This window comes from Magallana gigas, chromosome 6, assembly GCF_963853765.1.
Source record: "Magallana gigas chromosome 6, xbMagGiga1.1, whole genome shotgun sequence".
In the NCBI taxonomy this organism is placed as follows: Eukaryota; Metazoa; Mollusca; class Bivalvia; order Ostreida; family Ostreidae; genus Magallana; species Magallana gigas.
In genome coordinates, this window is record NC_088858.1 from 20,038,716 (window position 1) to 20,061,828 (window position 23,113).

At 34.8% G+C, this 23,113-nt stretch overlaps 1 protein-coding gene across 3 annotated transcripts in view; it reads left to right on the top strand.

The window, feature by feature from the left end:
• Positions 1-4,684: 4,684 nt before the first annotated feature.
• LOC105326614 (ubiquitin carboxyl-terminal hydrolase 34) overlaps positions 4,685-23,113 on the top strand; it is a 48,595-nt gene continuing 30,166 nt past the window's right edge. For 2 of the 3 annotated variants that reach the window (XM_066088531.1, XM_066088532.1), the window contains exons 1-33: positions 4,685-4,876; positions 5,026-5,113; positions 5,548-5,747; positions 6,020-6,195; positions 6,586-6,636; positions 6,749-6,898; positions 7,080-7,147; positions 8,595-8,787; positions 9,033-9,091; positions 9,237-9,327; positions 9,570-9,662; positions 9,856-9,981; positions 10,244-10,385; positions 10,936-11,006; positions 11,192-11,364; positions 11,535-12,171; positions 12,378-12,514; positions 12,790-13,013; positions 14,307-14,434; positions 14,718-14,845; positions 16,154-16,243; positions 16,337-16,429; positions 16,721-16,803; positions 17,127-17,281; positions 17,994-18,110; positions 18,448-18,633; positions 19,185-19,388; positions 19,881-20,135; positions 20,498-20,686; positions 21,771-21,899; positions 22,194-22,316; positions 22,617-22,700; positions 22,881-22,967. In XM_066088531.1, coding sequence (XP_065944603.1) covers positions 4,834-4,876; positions 5,026-5,113; positions 5,548-5,747; positions 6,020-6,195; positions 6,586-6,636; positions 6,749-6,898; positions 7,080-7,147; positions 8,595-8,787; positions 9,033-9,091; positions 9,237-9,327; positions 9,570-9,662; positions 9,856-9,981; positions 10,244-10,385; positions 10,936-11,006; positions 11,192-11,364; positions 11,535-12,171; positions 12,378-12,514; positions 12,790-13,013; positions 14,307-14,434; positions 14,718-14,845; positions 16,154-16,243; positions 16,337-16,429; positions 16,721-16,803; positions 17,127-17,281; positions 17,994-18,110; positions 18,448-18,633; positions 19,185-19,388; positions 19,881-20,135; positions 20,498-20,686; positions 21,771-21,899; positions 22,194-22,316; positions 22,617-22,700; positions 22,881-22,967 — 4,773 coding nt within the window. In that variant the 5' untranslated portion in view covers positions 4,685-4,833. The remainder of the gene's footprint in view (positions 4,877-5,025; positions 5,114-5,547; positions 5,748-6,019; positions 6,196-6,585; positions 6,637-6,748; positions 6,899-7,079; positions 7,148-8,594; positions 8,788-9,032; positions 9,092-9,236; positions 9,328-9,569; positions 9,663-9,855; positions 9,982-10,243; positions 10,386-10,935; positions 11,007-11,191; positions 11,365-11,534; positions 12,172-12,377; positions 12,515-12,789; positions 13,014-14,306; positions 14,435-14,717; positions 14,846-16,153; positions 16,244-16,336; positions 16,430-16,720; positions 16,804-17,126; positions 17,282-17,993; positions 18,111-18,447; positions 18,634-19,184; positions 19,389-19,880; positions 20,136-20,497; positions 20,687-21,770; positions 21,900-22,193; positions 22,317-22,616; positions 22,701-22,880; positions 22,968-23,113) is intronic. The other variant, XM_066088533.1, reaches the window with a different exon arrangement.

Consider the following 23,113-nt stretch of genomic DNA (forward strand, 5'->3'; position numbering starts at 1 on the left):
TTACTACCTGTTTACTTTATAAGCAAAGATAAGCAAACTCTATTAGAAGTACAAAACTTGTAACAAGTCAATTTTTATTAATGTTCGTTAAAGGTTCGGTGCAATAATTCTTATGGAAAGATTTGGTCATAGTTGTTCAAATTGATTCAAGAGGAAGCCAAACAACCAACTTATTTGATTTTTGAAGCCATTAAAGAGTCTATGATTGAAAAGGTGCATGCCATTCCAAATCTGTGAACAGCATCCTCAAACAGTAGATTTGGCCTTGATATTTAGGATCCAACAAAACTTTATTTAAAACAGGTTTGATAAATGTGGATCGGCCACAATCTGCAATTCATTCAAAACAGTTTAAGCAATTTTGTGTATAAGAAGCGTTAAGAGACAGATGATGTCAGCTGATGTTAGAAGCGAGTATGTATAGTGTGTTGCAGTCTATTCATTTATCTTCAGTATCAATAGATCTCGTTTTAATCAAATATACAAGCGCATGTAGTGGGGGATAATTCAGTCATGTCCGTTGGGCATAAAAAATGACGCAATATTTGGTGAACTGATCCTCTGAATAGTATTTCTCTCATCCGGTTTCTTGCCGGTCCGTCACATCAGTTTTGGGTCTTGGGGATCCGGCTCTTTTGTCAGCTTGAAAAACATATAAATACAAACAGTTTCAGCATTTGTTGAATCAATTTTAGCTTACAAAAGACAATTCAAGGTAAGATAACGTTTCTCTAATTCTTTAGTATAGTAATTAGTTAAAATATAATGGTTTGGATAAAACGTTTCTGAATAATGGAATTCCATTAAATATTTTATTCTTAAAGTAGATCCAGTGTTCTGTGATGTCACACTTTTTTGTAAAACTTTGAATTCTTTAAAAATTGTGCAAGATAGTTTTATTTATTTTATGTGAATATAATCACATGGATGTAATTAGAAGTATTGGTAGGTTCAAGATATTTTCGCACTTAATTTTATACTAAATTTCCAAATGTTTATATATTTCAGCTGTGCAAAGGGGAAATAACTCTTTTTCTGACTTTTCTCTCAGTTGTATGTCTTAATGCTATAGTTTTTCTTATTCCAACTATTAATTTTAAAATATTTTTGTAATTTTAGTTTTCTGATAAAGTTGACATTAAAATTAAACAAGAAAAACAAATTTCTTCCTACAAGATTTTACTTTTCACAAAAAAAAAATTACATTTTTCTAATGCTAGAATATGCTTTAGTTTATGTTTATCTGAAATCTCAAAAAGTGTGATGACAATCACATGTATATTTTTTCTAACAATTGGTGACATTTAAGTCTATTAAGTCGAAATCAGTTCGGTTTTTCAACTTTCCTCAGAGAATTTTACGAGTATGGAGCTACCTTAAGGGCGGAAGGATGACTGGGGAAAATATTTTTTACTGGTTGTCAAGATAAGTGTACTCAATAGATCTATTAAATTAAAATTTATGTAAGGAAATTGTTGAATGAAATTAAAATATTGCTAAACACACATATATACAACAAAATGTTAACAACGATTGAATTATTTTTTTTTCTTTTTACGTAAACTTAAAGATAAGTCTAGATACGACTGATTGTTAATTCAATATGCTTTGATGTTATACCAACGTGCAATTATAAAACTAATTTGTTATCTTTAAAAATCATTTAGATGGAAACTTTACCAATCTTAGTTCTTGTGATTTTTATCATCTTCAACGGCAGCGAAGGCTATGGTAAGTAACAATCATTTAGAACTTTACAATTATTTCTCTTAATTGTCAATAAGTATCAAAGAAATTGAGAATGCAACTTACAGGTAAATTGCCATGATGTATTATATGTTTTTCTGTCTGTTAGTGGCTGCTTGAATAACAATCTGAAAATTTAAATAGTGTAATAATTTATTAATATGGTATACATGTATAAATAATTCTCGCTTGACAGGAAAGCATGCAGAAGACCCCTGAATTAAGTCCATGTTTGTTCAATGTTTCATTATGCATAAAATCTATGTTGGATTTATGTTACTTGTATAGATAAACCGCGTTAAATCCTTATATCAATGGATGTATTAATTTTTACATTTACAAATTATTGATTTTTTTTCAATTTCAGATCAAGTTGCTTTCACTGCAAGAATGAATTCGGATGCTTTGAATTTGCAATCTGGCAGCGCGATACCATATGATGTTGAAGTGGTTGACCCATCTAACGCCTATGATAATACCAACCATATTAAAGATCACAGCGCCATCAGCCGGCCTCTACTTCCACTCGGCACACCTCGGCCGATTCGTATGTCATTTGATGTAGGTTAGGGAATCGGCCGAGGTTTGCCGAATGCCTCTACTTCTTTACGTGGAGCGTGACGTCACTTCCCCGCCATCCCGTCGACACGGCTCTCGTGAAGGAAAATGCCTTTAACAGCAAGGAAGTTATAGGCAAACCCTCGTGTCACAACTTTTCCAAAGATGTTAAAAGAAACACTTGCGCACAGTCGACCCTCGCTACGCTGAATGGTGGGGACAAGATCTGGGTCAAGGCCATCGAAACGATGAGTTTGGTCAGCGGGACGTACTGGCCAACGTTCTCTGGAATTAAATTGTAATAAAAATGTAAGAAAATGATTATCAATAAAATTCAGAATACATATATATTTCATTATAAGGAATTGTTGATTGATCTATTTCTGTGTGTTTGTTATAATTACATAGCATTTGATAATGATCCCAAAAAAGCATTAAAGACTCGCGCTATTTAGGAGTTCTAGATACATTTTGGAAAAATATTGAAACCACAGAAGGCATAAAAAATCACTTGCTGACAATTGTACTTGTAAATGATATAGTCCAAGCACATTAATTGAGTGATGGTTGAGGACGTTTACATTCTAGTAACTTCAAATCTCGAGACTACTTATAGGACTGTAGTTGTTGAATCATTTAAAAATTATGTGGGACCCCCCCCCCCCCCCCCCCCTCCCCAATAAGCTACACCAGAGGCGTGTTCAAGAACGCGGATGCTCGCTATATAGATCTAAATATAATTACAGATTGTATATAAACTGCAACTCATATAATATATATATATTGGAAACATTTTATCCTCATTCCGCGATTTATTTTCATATTTGAAATAATACATGCATACACTGTAAAAAAGGTTTCAGACGACTTTCCTTGTACTGTTAATTGAAGACGTGTAGCGACAATAAAATAAAAATGAGCGGATCGAGGATATGATTTTAACCAGACTGAATGAAAACCTGGACAAACTTGTTGAAAATCGATAAAAATATTCGTCGCAGTTGTTACTTATTTAAAAGTTTTGGTGCGCATTGCCATTCGAACGTGTATGAGTATGAGGGAATGTATGACTGAATTTTGTCATAGACACGTGAGGATTTTGTTTACAGATTTGTGCTGACCATGTGTTTACTATTTAATTTCGGGCAACATTGCAAGTGACCAATATATATAGAAAATAAAAAAAAAAATTAAGAAATTTAATTGATACATGTTTTATTAACATAGTACCAATAACGAAAATCATTAATTTCGCCAATTTCCCAACCGTGCGATTTTTATATACTGGTAAGACAATACATTTTGTTCAAATTAGAATATATTAATTAAAGTTCCTGTGTGTGTATTTTAATCATTACAACAATCCTCGAAATAAATAATTCGAAACACTGAAAACTACCAGGGATTCAGATTAATCTATAACAGACCTGTCACAGCGGGATTCCAACTCATGACTAACAATTTTATAGTTTACATACGCTCCATACCAATTGCGCTACGACAATAGCTAGGTAACAATCTTGTGAAGATAATAATTATAAAATTGTATATAATGTTATTGTTTAATATTTCGATCTGAAGTACGTCACAATATGGAGGTGTCCCATGCCTAATAATTAACATTATTTATATTTTTAGCATAAAATTTTTCTCCAGGTAACGGTGAATTAAAAAATAGGAAATTCTCTTATGGACAAATATATCAAGACAGGGACGTATTTGATCCCTGGTCAAAAATAATTAAAATATATTTATAAGAACATAACATAATGATGCTTTTTTTCAGTTTACAAATTAGATAACCAAAATTCGATTTTGCCTGAGAGGGACACCAATCTCTAACAAAACGTGAAACATAACAATCCCTTTTGACTTTTAGATTTTCACTCCACAGGGGTTTGTGTGGAGAAGAAGAAATAACAACGTTAAAAAGAGGGTACCTCGAAGAATTTTTTTCTTCCGAGGTACCCATATTTTTTAACGGCGCTTGTTTTTAAACGCAAGCCTTGTGGAAACCGAAACTGTCTGAGTAGTCAATAGATCGGGCACGATGTTCTGGAACATTTGCTCCTTTAAATTTTCTTCTCTCTCCCTCTTTATCAAAAGAATGATAATTTAGAATATGAAGAAAAATAAATTTCAAAATGAATAAAAAGATTACATTTATCGTTTGAATTTAATAAAAGTTCATCACAGTTGCTACTCACTACACCCAATCTTTCTGGTATTTAGTGGATCCTGAAGAAAAACTGCTGAAAATCAAATAAATGTCTTTATTTTCTTTTTATGTCGCATATGCTAACAGTAATGTTTTAATTGAGTTTACAAGAAATGAATCATACAAAAATATAATTAATTCAAAATATGGCGGAAAATGCCGGAAATTGACGATGGGTGAAAACAATATGGCGGGATGTGATGAATGAAGATTTCTTGCCATCGATTATTTCATCGTTTAATTCAACAAAATGACATGACAGATTTATAGTGCAAAACTTGTGACATCAAGCTATACATACTGCAGAAACCATGTGTGACCACTGTGCAGAAGTTCTTCAGTTAATCGAAAGTTGTAAGTTCTTTCCTTCAAGTCAATGATACTGCATCACTCTTGTCAGTCTTGATTAAATTACTTTAGGTTTTAACGGTCATTAAAAAATACTGCAGGAATTTCATTACCAGTTATCGAACTTTTGTAATCTTATCAATTATTCTTTGTAGACGAAGAACGATGCCTGGTTGGTGGATTTCATATGAACAAAAGAGAAATTCTCTCTTTTGTGAGCTATGCCAACACATGGCCTCAAAGGTTTGTACAACGAAGATTTTTTTTAGCGGTTTTCGTTGAAAGACTACGTACACATGTTAAACTTTATGAATTGGCAGATGCACGACCTTTTCTCTGTCTAAACCAACTGTTAATTGTCAAAGTGTGAATGTCTTTGAAAACTCTAAAAGAAGTCTAAAGGGATAGAAAGAATAATGGCGAACCTTACAGGGATTCAAACATGGGCCATTGATTTACTAGCCAGTTGCTCTACCAACTGAGCTATCTGGTGTTGGGCAGTGATTGAACTGCCCCGTCTGTCACAGTATATTGGAGAGATTTAGAGAAAGAATAAGCCAGAAAAAATTTCAGTGTTGTACTAGAAAAGTTCAGTAATGTTCTTTTCCTGTAGAAGACTTTAATCTTAAGTCTAAAACTCATTCCAGTCTCATTTAAGTTTACACTTTGCTTTACAGACAATGTATGTGCTGTTTCAAGAATTTAAAGAACTTCGAGAAACTGAACAACATGGTTCAAGTAATATGCAGTGTTGCTATTCGAGTTATTCAAACCATGCCAGAGGATTTTAACAAAGAACAACAGAAAGAACTTGATATAAACAACAAAGAGAAAAAAGAGAAAGTATCAGAGGATAAAGAAGAGCCTGCCATGCAAGGTATACCACATGTCTATGTGAACTTCTTTGAAAGATGGAGGGTCATGAATTATGACTTATTTAAATATTTAATCTATACATGTACCAGTAATAGACAATAAGCAACTTACATTTGAAATTCAATAGCTTGGAATACTTTTAACTTTCATGTTTAACTTAATTTACATCTGACAGTGACAATTAATTGAGAATCTTCATAGGAATGTGAATATAAACGTATCCTTCAATAAGGCACCAAATCTAAGTCATTACTATTTTCTTTTCTTTGCAAGATGATGGAAAAGTTGGCGAAAAGGAGGTAGCTATGGATACAGACGATGAAATGGAGGATCCAGAGAGATGGACTATGGAGGAGAAAGAGAAACTTCTGCACTTCGTCACCAAAATCTTTCTGTTGAACTTTCCTTCCTATATGGCCTACAAACACATGTACCACTCATCACTAGAGGTCAGTAAAAAAATTCTTGATTCTCAAATATTCAAGATCAAACATGTCAGATGTGTATCAAAGTTTGATCTTGTCCATCTTTGTCTTTCATACATGTATTTGATCCATTATATTGTATGGTTTGATAACCACATCCATTTCTCAGTCTGAAATTATGAATTACAACTGTGGAATTAAATCATCTCATAATGTTAAATTTATATGGAGAGTCATGCAGGGACATCTGTATTGTATTCATTGCATGGAAAGTAATTAATGCAGGCTGTTAAGAAAGTGTGGTGTTTTTACTCTGATAAGTGTCAAATTATGTAAAATGCGGTTTAAGTTAATGATAGTGAAGAGAAAAGATTTATTTGATCAAAACAGTTGATGCAAATAATTCTATTCCAGGAATTATCACAGCAAGAGACCAGTGCTTTGAATAACTATTGTGAAGTGTCGGTAAGATAAACAAGCTAACACTTTTTGCTGGTTCTGAAGTATTTAAGAGTAAATGATTCCAATCTTTAATATTTCATTTTTTTTTATACATTTATCTGAATTTTACTTGCAGGACCCAGAGGTTCCATTGTTTCTCTTGAGAAATGTGTGCTTCTTCTGTGACAGTAATGGAATTGGTGCCCTAAAGCAGTGTTTTGATAAAGCCACTCCAGATACTCTGCCATTCACGTTTGCCCACATTCTCATCACCCTCATTGCTAATGTACGTACTGTTTTAATAGCAAAATTCTTACACTTTTGAGCAACAAATGAATTTTCAAATATTTCATCACTGAAAAAGTAATTTTTTAACCAGCTGCGAATTTTTTTTCAGTGGTTGGAGTATGGCCATTGTTAGTAATGATGATTTGTGGTTAATATTGTCTGGCTTTCTGTGTTTATAGTTACGTCTCTGGATGAACATCCCAACAGTGATGCAGTACATAGTTCCTCTCAGAACTGTAGTGATAAGGTGCGTAACTAAAATCAAGGAAAAGCAACACAGAAAATAACAGTTCATGATTACGATTACATTACTCATACTGCTATATGAACACATACCTGTTAACCTTTCAGAGCTGCTATGTGGGAGAATCTCCCCCTTACCAACTTGGCTAAGGGGGAGATTTTGCGTAAACGACGTTTTTTCACGTGAAATGCAAATATATATTAAAAATACTGTTAGATACCTTACTTTACCATTGTTATTAATGCATTTGCAATCATTTTAATTTTTTTTATTTTTATGACTACCAGTGTGCAATTACAACTTGTGTTGCTGTACATGTTCAGAAAACTATTATTTTGTTTGCATGGTACAATACAAGAAGTCAATAGTGCCACTTTTTATATTAAGTCTTCTTATTGTTCAGTATTGAACCATCACTGCATGCTGACATCTAGGGTAAATACATAAAAATTTATTTTGCGTATTTTGAATTTGCAGTGAAACCCGGCCAGTTAAGAAAATACCAGTAAATAATATTCATTAAAATTATTTTTTGCCTTATATATAGGATAGATTTTTAATTCACAAAACAACATGTATTTCTCCAGTATCTTTAAAAATGATCTCTGTTGTAATGTCAATAGCATCCCTGTACCGGTATTATAAACTTTAAAAACTCTTGTGAAATGCTTTTACACTTTTTCCTCGAGCTTCACTTTTATCGGTAGCTTGTATAAACACTCAGTGTTCCAAACTCACTTTGATTTTTACCGACTGTGCTGGCCAGACAGAATTAGTCACGACTCACTGCACGTGGCTTGGGTGCTTTACCTGTGCACCTGTTAAGTGACACCACTGGCTGTGTATTGTTTTCTTTGGTGTTACAGAGTAAAATCAAGATGTTTTAAGCTTTTACTTATTTTTTTATAAGGGCTATGCATAACTAACTACGTAACTGATTTAAGTCAAAACCGGAAGTAATCCTAAAATGTAAACTGGACTATAACATGTCATACTATGATCACGGTAGACAGTACTGGGATGGATTTTGATATATTCAAGCTACACAGCAGCTTTTTGAGCTCAAAATCAGAGAAAAAACCGGCAGTGGTTGTTGAAATTAGCATGTAAAGATTCAGAATTTAGGGGGGGGGTTGGGGGAGACAAATACGATTGCGGGAGAAATTTGTCTCCCGCGCGGGAGATAGGTTGGATGCGGGAGATCTTAGATTTTTAGGCCGTTTTGCGGGAGTCTCCCGCGCAATGCGGGAGGGTTAACAGGTATGTGAACAGGTGTTCTGATTTAAAAATGAAAGTGAAAGTCAGATTATGTATTGTATGTATAGAATGTCAATGCATGAGCAATACTGTCATATATGTATATGTAGGTGTTCTAATCTTTAAAAATGAGGGTTATATTGTAAGACTATCAATATAACACTCATCATATTCTGTTAATTTTTTGGTTTAGATATATGTGTAAACTGTCTGACAAAGACCTGAGAATGGCGGGAAACCGTAACATGACGGAGCTGATGTGGGCGGCGGTCAAGGAGCCCCTGGAGACGCACTTCCAGTTCGACAAGGAGGGGCTGGACCTGGCCTTCAAGTACTTCACCTGCTCCACCCTCACTATAAGGCTGGCTGGGATAGCTCAAATCAATGTAAGGAAAATTTCTACTGGGCCAAATACATGTATTTTAATTTTAAAAAACCCTTATATTTTCACAGAATGTATTATGATTATAAATGTGAAATGGAAAGATTTTAAATTATTGTAGTGAGGATAAGGCTATTTTTTTTTTTTTAAGTGATGTCCTCTTTTAAGATCTGAAGGAAATGTGTGTTAAGTTGATGTGTACTTACATGTATGTGTAATTTCTTCTTTCTTAATTTTTTGAATCTTCAGAATCAAATTAATCTTTACAATGAAAGCTGTAACAATGAAACGCTGATGGATACTGAGAGGTTAGTTTTAAACAACTGATTTAAATTAATGATTATCATATAATGTATTCATGCATTATAGATTTCTTTGGATTATCTACACCTTCACTTATGTCTTGTAAACCTGCCTGATTCTTTCTTGCTTTAAAGAGTGTTTTATTTTTAGTTATGTGGAGAGGGTAGGGCATCAGCTATCACAGTGGCTTCTCGACAACAAAATCATTGAACACATCTTTGGCCCTAATCTACACATTGAGGTAAGAAAAGCATGTTTATTACGTATGTAAAAAATGTGAAAAAATGAAATAGATAATCATTGTACTTTATGTGTATAAAAAATATAAATGCTGTAGAGGTCTCTTGATGGATCATGATTTAAAATATTTGGGTTGGTTTTAGGATTGGAGAATAAAGAAAATACAATTCCTCATTTAGAAAAAGCTTGAATATATCTTATAAATACCCACTGATATTTTGAATTTTTGAATTGATTTTGTAGATTATCAAACAAAGTCAGTTGATATTAAACCTGTTAGCTGTGGAAGGAAAGATCACAAATGACCACATCGACTGTATATGGGCTTCCAGCCAGGTAGGTAGTCACATGTTTTGCATAAATGCCAACAAAATTTAGGAAGTCGACATTTTCTCCCACTCACCAATTTTATCCTTTATATACCAGTATTTATCAATAATCGCTAGTTTAGGAGAGGCTCTTTTAACATTCATTAATAAAAACTCTCCTTTGCCATTTTGATTAGGGTGAGTGATGTTGTGTATTTCAGCTGAAGCACTGCAGTAAACAAGTGTACGACATCTTGATCCCACTGATAAAGAACCTAGAGCTTCAGCCGGTGCAGCATCTCCTGAAACTTGTGTCTGGCCTGGAGCCCACTGCTCACAATGAATCGGTCAGTAAGCTGTATTGTAGTGCCTAGGTTTTACTGGTTGTTCGTAGCATCAGGCACTAGCTTGTGAGGTTACAACAGATTTCTTTTGTATGATTATCCAGTAGAGAAAATACATTAAAATACGCTTTCACTTATGTGTTAGTGTTTAGATATGTTTATTCAATTTGTCAAAGGGGAATAATAATGACTTTTCTGTAAGCGTGAATTTATGATAATTGGTTCCTTGTAGCCCTGTTTTACTGTAGTTATTTCTTCCACACAGACCCTGTACCTGGCCTCGGCCCTGGTGAAGTGCGTGTGGAACACCTGTGCCATTAGCCAGTCCTCCTCCTCCACCCACCACCACGGACCCCTCCCCGCCACGCTGGCCTCACTGCAGCACGAGGAGGACCAAATCCATCACGGTACAACCACTCAAGCATAGACTTGGATCATTAATTTTTAAGGATCTAAAGTGCTTACTGTTATTTAATGAAATCCGCCATATAATGATCAGTCAATCAAAGATTTGAATCATTTACCATAAGTAACAACATTTTTATGAAGAATAATAACTAAAGAGCTTTTTGATATTGGTGCAAAATAGGCATTGATTTGTTGCAATCCAACATCTAAACAAAAACAATTGGCGTATTAGTATTTACATTTATTTCCTGAATAATTCATTTTGATGTAGTTTTGTAGATACATAAGTCATTCAATTATTAACTTTAATCACACTGAGTTGTATCAGAAGTGTTCTTTTAGTACCTATACATTATCAGTATAGTTCTACTTCCATTTATTATGATCAAAATATATGTAAATACTTTAAGGGTGGAACTTAATAATGCATAGTTACATTTATTTTATTTGATAGGCTTTCATATATGTACTGTACAATGTACAATGTATTTACCTTTTTTCTCTAAAAATGTAGTCAAAATGCAGACATGTTGCTTTGTCTTTAAACAGGAAAAGTAGGGAAACACGAGGTGAGCAGCAGTGACAGTATTCAGGTCTCTGACGATGAAGGACACCTACAGGTCATGACCTCTTCTATCTGTATTAATGAAGAATCTTTGTATAAAATACATGTATTTCAAATTGCTCATATAGGGCTATAATATGGATCAGGAATCATCGCATCTAACTAATTTTAGACTTTAAATGTTCAGGTTTTCATGTTATGTAACCGTTTACTCATAGAGTTATTTTCATTGCCTTTTAGCTGGTAGATGTACAGGTCCGATCACCGAAGAAGGTCCAGAAGCTGATTATCCGCCATGGAAGAATACACAAACATCACCATGGTCACTGTTGTCATGGAGACCATGAAGAGGACTCGGATGAAGAGTGTCATGTCCACAGTGATGGGAGTGAGGCAGATTCAGAGTGTGATAGGTATGTGTACATAGGAGCATCGCAAACACATAATATCTCAGTAACATAATCTTCCCTTTACATGTAAATTCTTATTTTAGTGTAGTGGTATATTGAGAATTTTCAACTTTTTCTCATTGATAATTCACAAATAGATAATGTTTTAGACTATTTACAACTTATTTTCACAGACATGTTCCTCACCCAAGAAGGGTTCCACATGTGACTCAAGAAAGTGAGGGCAGTGAAAGTGAGGTGGATGAAGAATCAAGTGAAGAAGAGGAGGAGTTGGAGGAAGGAGAGATTCTACAGAATCGTCTCAATCAGCAAAGGATGATGGGCGTCCAGAGACAGGGAGGATTCGTCAAGGGTCGACCCCACTTCCATCCTCAGAGGACTCAGGCTTCCTCGGAGGAAGAGGAGGAGGAGGAAGATGATTCCGAATACATTGACTCTGAGGAAGAGGAACATATCAAGGAGGCCCGGATTGTACAGATGAAGCACATGCAACAACAGTCCCAGGAAAGTGAGGAGAGCTCTGAATTTGAGGACGCTTTGCATGATGGGAAAATGAGTCATCAGATGGCTCAGAAAATTCTGCAGAAGCATCATCTGCAAGAACAGCGAAGACAGATCCAGCTGCAGCAAAGTCATCAGAGGCAGAGGCGAAGGAGGATGGCTGGAAATGTGAAGGAGAGCCCGGCAAAGAAGGAGGGGAAGAAACTAGTGAGACAGGGGGAGAAAGAGGAGGATCAAAAATCCACACCTGGGGGATCAGGCGACAAAACCCTGGAACACTTACCAGCTGGAGATTCAATCTCAAAACAGGCAAGAGTGAAGAGTTTTTTAAAAAAATTAATGCATTGTTTATTTTTTTTTTTCACAATGGTCACTACCTGTTAGGCTCTTTGAATTTAGAGGGAAAAAAAGCGTTTAGTACGAGTACTCTTCTTTGTACATATTCATGAAGTAAATATAAATATGAATGCATAAATGTAACCAATGATGAGGTTAGTTTTTTATTCACTTTACAGAAGATGGAGGAGCTTGAAACGGGAAGTCTGACTGCCACCCTGGAGCATGGACCCAGTGGAGACCAGGAAACAGAAATATTTGACTGCACTCAGTTCATACAGACAGCTCAAAGTAAAAGGCGGCAGACTGTTGAAGGGTAGGCATATTATTTTGTGAAACAAGATATGAGCTATCTTATGCCTTTGAAGTCTTTTATTTTCAATTATAACGTTTTGATTGTGTTCCATATTTGACATTTAAAGTGTTATTAATAAAAATGATATCGATCACCAGTGTAATAATTTGTCAAAAGATCAGAGATGTGATTGGACAATTTAATAGCATAAAAAAGCATGCTGTACCCCTTAAAGATAAAAAAAAAATAAACAGGCATTACCTGATAAATATGATTGTATAATTGTTTGTCAACAGTGAAGAAGTGGAAGGAATCTTGTCCCCTGATGAGGGCGAAGGAAGTTGTCGTAGTTCCCGCATGAGTACCAAGTCAGAGAAGAACATGGCCGACTTTGAGGGGGAGGAGTTTATCAGTGACGAGGAGTTGGCACGGATTAACGGTCCATACAGTCAGCACCAGATGCAGCAGCACCTGTCCAGTCTGGCCTCCATGTACCAGACCCACCTACCGCAGGGCAAAGGTCAGTGTCCACAGATTCTGAAAATTTCTTTTAGGCCCCTATAGAAAATGAATTTTTTATTTCTCAAGCCAAATATTTTTTAATATAATGGTTTTTTAAGGCGTCGAGCTAATGCTCGGCAGCCTTCTAGCGATCGTCTGGATTGGCAATCGTCCAAAAATTCATGCACTGCACCGCCTTTTTAATGCGCATAAAAAATAAGTTCCTTGAAGTATTAAACGTATTACAAGATTTGTATTCCTTTAATTCAACTGTATTGTGTACAAAAATTCCAACTTTGCCTCCCTGGTTATTGACAACTCATTGCATTAGTATAAATTTGCTGAATCAAGAAATGGCGGATGAATACAATAGGGTGCAATGTAAACATTCACTAAAATATTATTTAAGTTTATCGCTTACATTTTAACTGGAGACCGTGCCCGATAGAAATAAAATTTGATATGTAAATTTATTTGTTATCGGGCATGGTCTCCAAAATAATTGTAAGCATTAAACTTATCTAGATATTTTTTTGCAATTAATAAACACGATAATGCAGTTGGTTTTAGATAGCACGTGTTGTGGATTTGTTTGTAAACAACCATAGCATAAGGTAATCTTGTTGGGAATTGAAATAAATAAAAGTATGTTTTATTATTATAATTAGGGACACACTGTTAATGTATTCAAATTATGAGCCTGTGAAAATTGTGGAAAGACTTTTTAAAGCAGAAAGAAAATGATTTCTTTGGAACTTTGAAATTTCTTCGATTTTTTGTAACCATGATGAGTTATTGTATTATAAACGCATCACTACCTATTTTATAACCAAATATACTGATTATTGTTTTTGAAACAGCACAAAACGTAATTCATTTCCTTTTTTATTCTAATATTATTTGATATACGACTATTAGTACAGTACAGAAATTCAAATTATTGATATCATTCTATATAAAAGAAAATGTCAGCTCGACGCCTTTGTGGCCGTTCCGGCCTTTGATTTTTTGTTAAAAGAATAGAATAAGGGGAATAAGTCAAGGCCTACAAAAAATTTAACTTTAAGTTTCTTTTGGCCAAAAATAATTTTTTTTATTTAAGGATTTGATTAAGGGGAATAACTCAGTTTTATTTAATTTTTTTATTGGAATTGGAAAAAAAATTAGTTACATGCATTCTCTTTCCAAAATGACAATAAAAATCATCAATGGGGCCTTACTCGGTGAAAATAAATCACAAGATTTTTTGGGGGAATTAAGGTTTGAAATGAAGAATTTTAATTTTCACTCTTATTGACTTTTCTATTTGTAGCCGCTGTACTTCACCACCGGCCTCCTGTGAAGGACTCAAGCTTCATGACCTACTCAGAGTTTTCTATAGATAGCGTGTGCAAGAAAGGCAGCACTCTTCTGTGGGACTTAGTACAGGAGGATACATGTGTAAGATTTCTTCAAACAGTTGTTGGACTTATATGTAGTAACAAGTATATTCTTGAGTTTGAAATGTAATATAGATTTTAAATTTTGAATTTGATAAATTGTCCAGATGCCAATGCAAATCCATTAGCTCAGCTGACAAATTCACATATGTCTAGGTTAGTGTATGTCCTGAGTGATGCCCATAAATTAGATACAAAAATTATATTTGCTATTAAAAGTATTTATGTATGGCAATTTTTCTTGAAATTTATAATATTTGGATTGTTTTTGTTTTTTTAAATAGAATCTGCTGCCGGAGGGATTGGCTAATGAGGCAGAAAAAGCCCTCTGCACCTTAGTGTGCTATTCCACAGATCGTAGAATTCGAATGAAATTTATAGAAGCATGTATAGAAAATCTTGCCCATAATCGGTAAGTACCGTAATCCGGTGAATATAATACACACTTTTTTCCCAGCATTTTTTACCATGAGAAAGGGGTGCGTATTATACATCCCTATAGGGTTTGGACATATTTTTCCCTAGCTGAAGCACGGGGTATCATACTGCCGTATTACCGATGCTGTTCACAGACAGAACCGATACCCCGCTATACATCGTAACATTCCTTCATTATCACATATATATTATTATTTAACCCTTAGGAAATCATTGTTATAGCATGTAATTAAAGAAAATGTATACTTGAAGTCTGTTAATAAATAAACTGTTTCGAAATGGCCTTTAAAAATTAATTTGAACTGCCTATTCTTTATCTCCGTGTACGCCGCCATTACAGATGTTATTAATAGAATGCGGACTTGGATGGCCACGTGCTATTTGTAACCGATCTTTGAAAACAGCTTACACATCATTTGGCTCATTTTTAACCATTTTCATTTAATGCTAACTGATTTATTGCAAATAATTATGAATATAAATAATTCTATAACCTATTCCGTTAATTGAAGCCATTGAAAAAGTTGTGCTCCCCCACCGCTAACGCTTGACACCTTGGGTATCTCAGACACCCCCCTTAGGCTATAAGTGTACTATACACAACGCAACTATTTGTGCACATATTTTATTATGTTCCAGACCCATAATTGATCACTTTGATCACCATCGGAATCATTTAAGAATTTAATTAGGTCCGTTATCTCCATACCTGTATATCGTCCGTTTTTCACTTCACATGGATTGTAATGAATAAACAATTATATAACGCTTGTTAAAAGTAGTTGATTTTATTTACGGAAGAATATTTAATACTAGGTCTTTTTAAAACATTGATTATGAATTAAAGATATTACCGCGATGTATTAGTTACAATAAATCCGTATCTAAGAAAATATTGTTTTTCTTATACCCGGTAGCGTATTCCCGCGATGAAGTTGAGCATGCATACAACTGTACAAAGTATAACTGCTTTGTTGATACTTAAGATTACCGTTTGGTCATTTTTTTTATCCATATTATACATCCCAACAAGCTTTTTTTCACCACTTTTAGACCCAAAGTTGGGGGTGCGTATTGTACACTACTGCGTATTATATTCACCGGATTACGGTACATAATTTACATAAAAGAATGGTTGGTCTGAGAGGCCACAAAGTGAAATGTAATGGACAATTACATGTCTCTTTCTTTGAATTCTTCAAATGAACTCTGTGAATGAGTTTTACCAGGATTTTTTATTATGTTTTTGTCAACTTATGAGCCTCTGTTATGTTTTTTCCAGGTCTGTTGTAGTGTCGCTGAGATTATTACCAAAAGTGTTCAGTTCGTTCCAACAGTTTCGTGGGGGTGCCGATACCCACCATATAACACTGTAAGTTGTGGAGATCTGAAATGTCACTGCTCAGGGATTGCATTTACTGAAAGAACACCTTCTTGTAACTGAGCTTTTTATAATCAATTTCAGGTGGGCAGAGAAAGAGTTGAATATGATGTCCCACTTTTTCATTAATCTTGTTCACTATACGGAAAAAGTTCAAGCTGGGGAGAGAAATCCGATGTGAGTATACTACCAGAAACGTATATGAGAAGAAATGTTCATTGAACATGAAGAGATAAGTGAACATTGGACAATGATGTTTTTATTTGACACACTGTATAATCCATGTTTTGTTTAAATCCCTGTGAGCATCAATGAAGATAAACAAATTTTTATCTAGCTAGATACCGGTACTTAGAATAATATTGTAGCATGAAGCATGAAGCCAAGTCACAGAAATTGATGTATGTGTGATATTATTTATTTTATCTTAATCTTGGTCAGATCTGATTTTATGATGCTTTGTTGTAGGTATAGTCACAAAGAGGAGATACAAGTACGACTGCTGTTCCTGACTTGTGTGTTTTCTTCCATTGTTTCTCCTGATGGATTTCGTAAGTACCGGTACATGTACATTTATACTCCCAAGATAATTCATTCTTACATTCTGTGTATAAACCAAAAACTCTATAGACTAGATTTCTAGAAATGGTTAAGAAGACTAGGTTCAATAGGTTGCTGTTATTAAAAAAATATTGCTATTTTTTATCAGTTATAGGTGTGTGTATTGGCAAGATGAAAAAAAATCACAATTTTCTGCGTAACTTTTTATTTATGTCCGAGGAAGGTTAAAAAAATTCTTGAGTGGTAAAGAATTATCATTAAAAAAAAGAAATTATACCATAAGAACTGGCAGGTCTTTCCTTGTATGCTGTAGGTCTGAATCTGGAGCAGGTAGACACTCTGTGGCGCTGTGTGGCCCTGGACAGTGAGTGTTCGGACGACTGCCTAAACTGGTTCCTGAACCAGGCGAAGAGCAAGGACCATCATGCTCTCTGTCTGGAGACATTCAAACATATATTCCTGGAAAAGGTAGGAATTCAATAATTTTGTGCAGTGAATATCACTCATAATAAATTTTTAGGTACATTGTGTATTCTTACGCCACTTGATATTTTAATTACACAATACATAGTTTTAAGTGGGACAATTGACGTTGATTGGAAAAAGTAACAAATTAGTACAATTGGAAAGAGTTATAATATGCTGTTTTATAAATTTCCTTTCATGAATTGTAAATGATAAATTGAATACGTTTGAAAATGAAATGTGTGTTTGTTAAGCTTAAAAGATTTTTCATGCTGAAAATGTTGACATCTTGTGGTACATGTGTAGTGCAGATCACAACTATGTTATTTTTAGAAAAGATCGAAGTTTAACAAAAAGTAGTAAAACATGATATAAAAAAGAACATCTGATGGTTTGCAATGGTTTGAGATTTTTATACAACAAGTTGTATGATTCCTTCGTCAAGGCTCGAGTATAAAAAACATGATACTTTCGCAAGTAATGAGAAGTCCTTTGTATATGTTTTGAACATTGTAGTGCACTCTTTTTCTTAATTAACTTTATTGCATTGTTTTATCATGCATACTGCCAAGTTATAGGTTAATGGAGATTTAAAAAAACAACAAAGTACTGGAAGTCAAACTGGCTAGATGATTTATACAAAGCAAAGATTTTGACTAGCATTTACATGCATAATGCTGACAGTTTCTTAACCTAGCCGTATATTGCATTGCAGATGTCCCAGTTGAAAGCAGAGAGCATGAGTATGGTAGGGCTGAACCTGTTCCAACAGCTGTCTCATCTCACCAGGATGGCCAATTCCTCCTTTGATGAGCAGCTCTCTGAAGATCAGGTACAGTAATGGTTGTGGTACCCTCAGGTCAATGTTTCTATTTGTGTGCCCCGTATCATTTGTTAGGTGATAAAAATTTGCAGTCAATATTTACTGTATTTATTGAAAAATGTTTTATATAGATAAGCTTATGTACATGTAAATAATCTTTTTTGTAATCTGTTTCACTTTCTTTTGTGACAGCTTGATTATTTCGGACTTGTTCTAACCTTGCAGACAACCTATTTCATTAAAAAACTGTTTTATTTGACATTTTCACAACTGATAATGTTAAGATAATGTTCTGGTATTGATATTTACCATCAATTGATATTCTTTACTGATTCCTTGATTGAAGGTGTGTGGTATGGACCAGCTGTGGAGTATTGCCCTCAGGGCCAATAATACAGATGTTAGTATGACAGCCATCCAGATTCTGAACAACTATTACATCAACTATGGTAATGGTCACCTGGAAAAAGAGGCAGAATTCATACAGCGCTGCATGGACAACTTGACAAATGCTCTCACAGATATAGAATCTGTAAGTAATGAACGTCTAAGGAAATGTTACATGTTACAAAGATTACAAAACATTCTGAAGCACTGCAGATACAGAGGACTTATGATAAATCTATGATACACTTCATTCAGTTAGCATATCTGCAACACCCAGTAATTATTGTATACAGGAGATAACTATTTAGATTGGTATATGTACGTATAAGTTTGCTCACTGCTCAGTCAGTTTTCAAAGCACAATATTAAAAGTGTGGGTGAAAGAATATTGGGTGAAAAAGAGAAAAAAAAGGAGAAAATGTTTATTTATATATTTGTAGATTTTGAAGGTGAATTTTTCTTCATTGTACCCTAGTTAAATTGTAGACATTGTAAATTTAAGTAAATATACATTGTAGGTATTGGAAAATTCATGTGAAAAATTTGATCTCTTTTACCAAGTGTACTTTCTTTCATGATGAGAAAATACATTGTACAGAAATATATACTTTCTTAATGTATATACTTCAAGTATTTAAAATGATGTACATGTAAAAACATGTTAATGTATTGAAAATTTATTTCATTCTCACACAGAATCCAGAGAGACATTTACTAGTGATTCAGAGGGGCCTAGTGCTACTAAAGAACCACTTGGAGGCCTTCAGGAAGCGGTATGCCTACCACTTGAGGAATTGGCATATAGAGGGCAAGGGAATCAGGAGCCACCAGCGAAACATCCAGGACAAGCAGTCGACCCCGCTCCGCCTTGTGCTACAGCCGGCGGGAATGGCAGATAAGGTGGGTAGAGAATAGACACAGACACTCTATATTGTACATGTATATATGCAGGTAAATATTTGACTTCATTGTATTTTACCTCATTTCTCTCCTTCATTATCAGTGGGCAAACTTGAAGTTAATTAATTCAAAACAGAGCAAAAGTTATATCTTGTTAACACAGCTTTGTTTTACGTATGTCCTTGTAAATATGATTAAAAAATATAACAAAAATTCTTTCAGGGAACAAACCAAAATATTTTTGTAGAGTAAATTTAAGACAAGGTGAAATTTTTTTACAAGTTTGATTGGATATATAAAAAATGAGAGAAAAAATAACCCTGACACAGACATTTTTTGTTGTTTTGTCAAAATGAACAAATGTATCAAACATGCACATGTACATTTATGTGTTCTGTATTTGAAAATGATGCTTAAGGGATATTATAACAATCTGAAAAGAAGACTTTATTTGGAAGTGATGTTTGTGTAATGTTTGAACTGTCTTCTCAGACACAGCTAGAAATGGTGACCACAGACTTGGTGGCAGAGCTTCGGGCGGAAGTGGCGAGATGGTGGGATGGTTTACACAAGCAGCAGATGGCACGCCATCAGGCTGAGAGTGGTGGTCATGGTAATGCCATGCTGTCTCCCATTCTCGGTGCCATGTTAGGGGATGGACCAATCAGAATGATCACCCTGGGCCAGGAACTGACTGTAGATATGGATGAGAAATCCTTAGGGGAGTTACAATTTAAAGACAACCAGGTAAAACTACTTATCTTACTTATCCCTTTGTCTACATGTATATATACTTATTTTGTCTGATTATTAAAGAAGGCATTCAGTTTTGTGCTAAGTAATTAGTTTTTTAACAGTATTCTAAGTTTTTCTGCATGTAATCTTTTAGATATGAAGACTCCTTACTTCATTGTACATGCCTGTGTAGATAACGTTTCAAACATTTTTCACTATCATCCAAATATATGAAATAAATCGGAGCTAGACAGATATTCTTTGTCTTGAAAGACTTGTTATTTAAATGATATCAGCTAAGGTACCTGTACATGCATAATTTTCTTCTGAAGAAGTGGTGTTAAATGTTAGAAACATGTGTTTGGTGGTTTCAGCTGGTGTTTGTGTCAGTTGGAGCCAGTCGCCCACCGCGTAAAACTGACGGCAGCTTGTCGTCATCCAGCCTGCCTTGCCCAATCCCTGAGCGACTTCCTGTCATGTTGCTGATCCGAGAACCACACTTCAACAAGCTGTTCCTTTTGCTGGAGCAGCTTAGCAAGCTACAGTTCACCATTCCCACAATGGCAAGTGAAATATTGACTCCCCATTCAGTACAAGAATACAGCTTACTCCACTTATATTGAACTCGCTTATTTTGAAATTCCGCTTATTTTGAAATAGAAATAAATCCCCAGTTTTTACCTCTCATATTCTTTGCATTGATTTCACGGATATAATGAAATCGGTTATTTTGAAATATCGCTTATATTGAAGCCACTGATCGGTCCCCAAAGGTGATAATTAGTTGTTTTTATAGCGGTTATATTGAAGTTCTCCCTGGCGGCTGTCGTCACGGTTGGTGACAGTAATTATGCCAGACTGACCGGTTGATATACAAAGGTGTGAATTGATAAGTTCTCTTCATGAGTGTTTTTATACTTTTATTAAAAAGTAAAATTTATTCACTGTTTAATTTTTTGTTTTAACGAATACGGATGTATTGAGGCTAGACGTAATATGGAAACCCCACGGAAAAGAAATACCTTATCTCCGGACGCTAAATACAAACTAGTTATGGTTATTGATGAAAGAACAAAGCCTAAATTCGAAATAGCTAAGGATTTTGAGATTATCGCGTGTACACTTTCGATGATAAACAAGCAGCATTCAGCAATATTTAAAGTGTTTGAGTGTGGTGATTTTTCTCTAACGTTTTTCTAAAACTTAAAAGAATGCGATCCGAGATTATGATGAGGTTTAAGATAGTAACAAAACGAAACTTACAAAACTTTCGGATATAATTTTAATCAAACTTTCAAGGACTAATGTTCCATGTAATCCGTTTATTGTAATAGATAAATGATGATCTAATAATTTGTTCGGGTTTGGTTTTCTATGCTTACATCGGGATTGAACTTTCAAAAATGGCGGCTCCACGTCAGTCAATTTCGCTTATATTGAAATACGGATATATTGAAATAATTTGCATGGTCCCCTGAATTTCAATATATTCGGAGTAGGCTGTATATTGTAAAGATGCAGGTATTGTTTTATGAATGTATAAAAAATCTTTACGAAATTTTAAAGTTTGATAGTAGCAGAAGAAAAGTTGCTTGCAATGTTTAAAAAATGAATGAGAAATCTTATTGATACATTAACATTTGACAGGATAGTCAGGAACGCTGGGGCCTACAGACCAAGGCGAGAGTGCTGTCCAGGAAGGTGTGGGAATTACTGATGTTACTGCCAACCAATCAAAACATGTGGGACGGGTTCCAGAGCCTTGTGTCTGAGGAGGTGGGTGTGGTCAAGGAAAGTTGTATGGGGGGTGGGGGGGTTGGGATTGGCAGCACACTAAGTGAAGAATTTCTTGTGGATTTTAGAGCGTTGGATGGCAAGAGGTAGGGTATAAGGAAAAGTTTTCTGAATTACTGATGTTACAGTACATTAATCAATCATGTCAGTAGGAGTTTAAGAATTAGATTATATTTCTAAATATGTACCAATTACTAATTTTATTTTGTTTATAGTTTATTCATTCCTATATGAAAAGCAAAGATGTGGTTTAACTTGCATATAATTGTTTTACAGTGCAGTGAACAGACAGTGATTTGGGACAAGCTGCTGGATTCGAAGAGCCCACACAAACTGATGTACTCGCTGCAGATTGTGGAGGCCCTGTCCAGGGGATCAAAACACAGAAGAAGGTCCATTGTGAGTATCCTGAAGGCTTTAGATAAAAGTGACTGCTATAACCAGTTGTTTTAACATGTATTATAACAAGTTGTAGGTACATGTAAATGCATCATACATGGATACACATGTACAAATACAGTTTACACTTCTCCCCTAGGTACATGTAAATGCAGCATACATGGATACACATGTACATATACAGTTTACACTTCTACTGTGATTTAAATATATTTTCCTCAGAAGGAAAGGAAAAGGGTTTATTAGTTAACTTGGAAAAACGCAGTGGTTCAGTAAGTGACACTCGAATTGTTTTGGCAGATGAGGGCAGGGGGTGGAGACTCGAGGACCATGAGCACAGACTCTGACTTTGACTCACAAGATGAGGAGATATGGAGCATGAAGGTTTGTTTCTGAAAGTTTTACCACTAATGGTATTTTCATATTAAATAAAACCTAGTCATCACAGGTGTGTTTTAAGTATTATCAGCCTTGTTTGTTACTTTGATGTCTGATGGTCTGAAAAGAATTCTGAACTATATAAATTTTTTTTTCTTTTACACCTGTCTAATGATTTGTTTTTAGTTCATATCGAAAGGTGGATTAAAACACTTGTTAAGCATCTTCAAGTCTGGGAGTCTGCAAGCTCAAGAGGACGAAGCCTGGAGTCAGGTAAACATTGATTTTGATTCATTCATTTGTCCATCCACTCTCTCTCTCTCTCTCTCAATCAGCATACATGTACATATTATGTGAACAGATCTTAGAAAGGAGGATTTTATGTACGGTACTCTCTATATCGTCTATAAACTCATTTT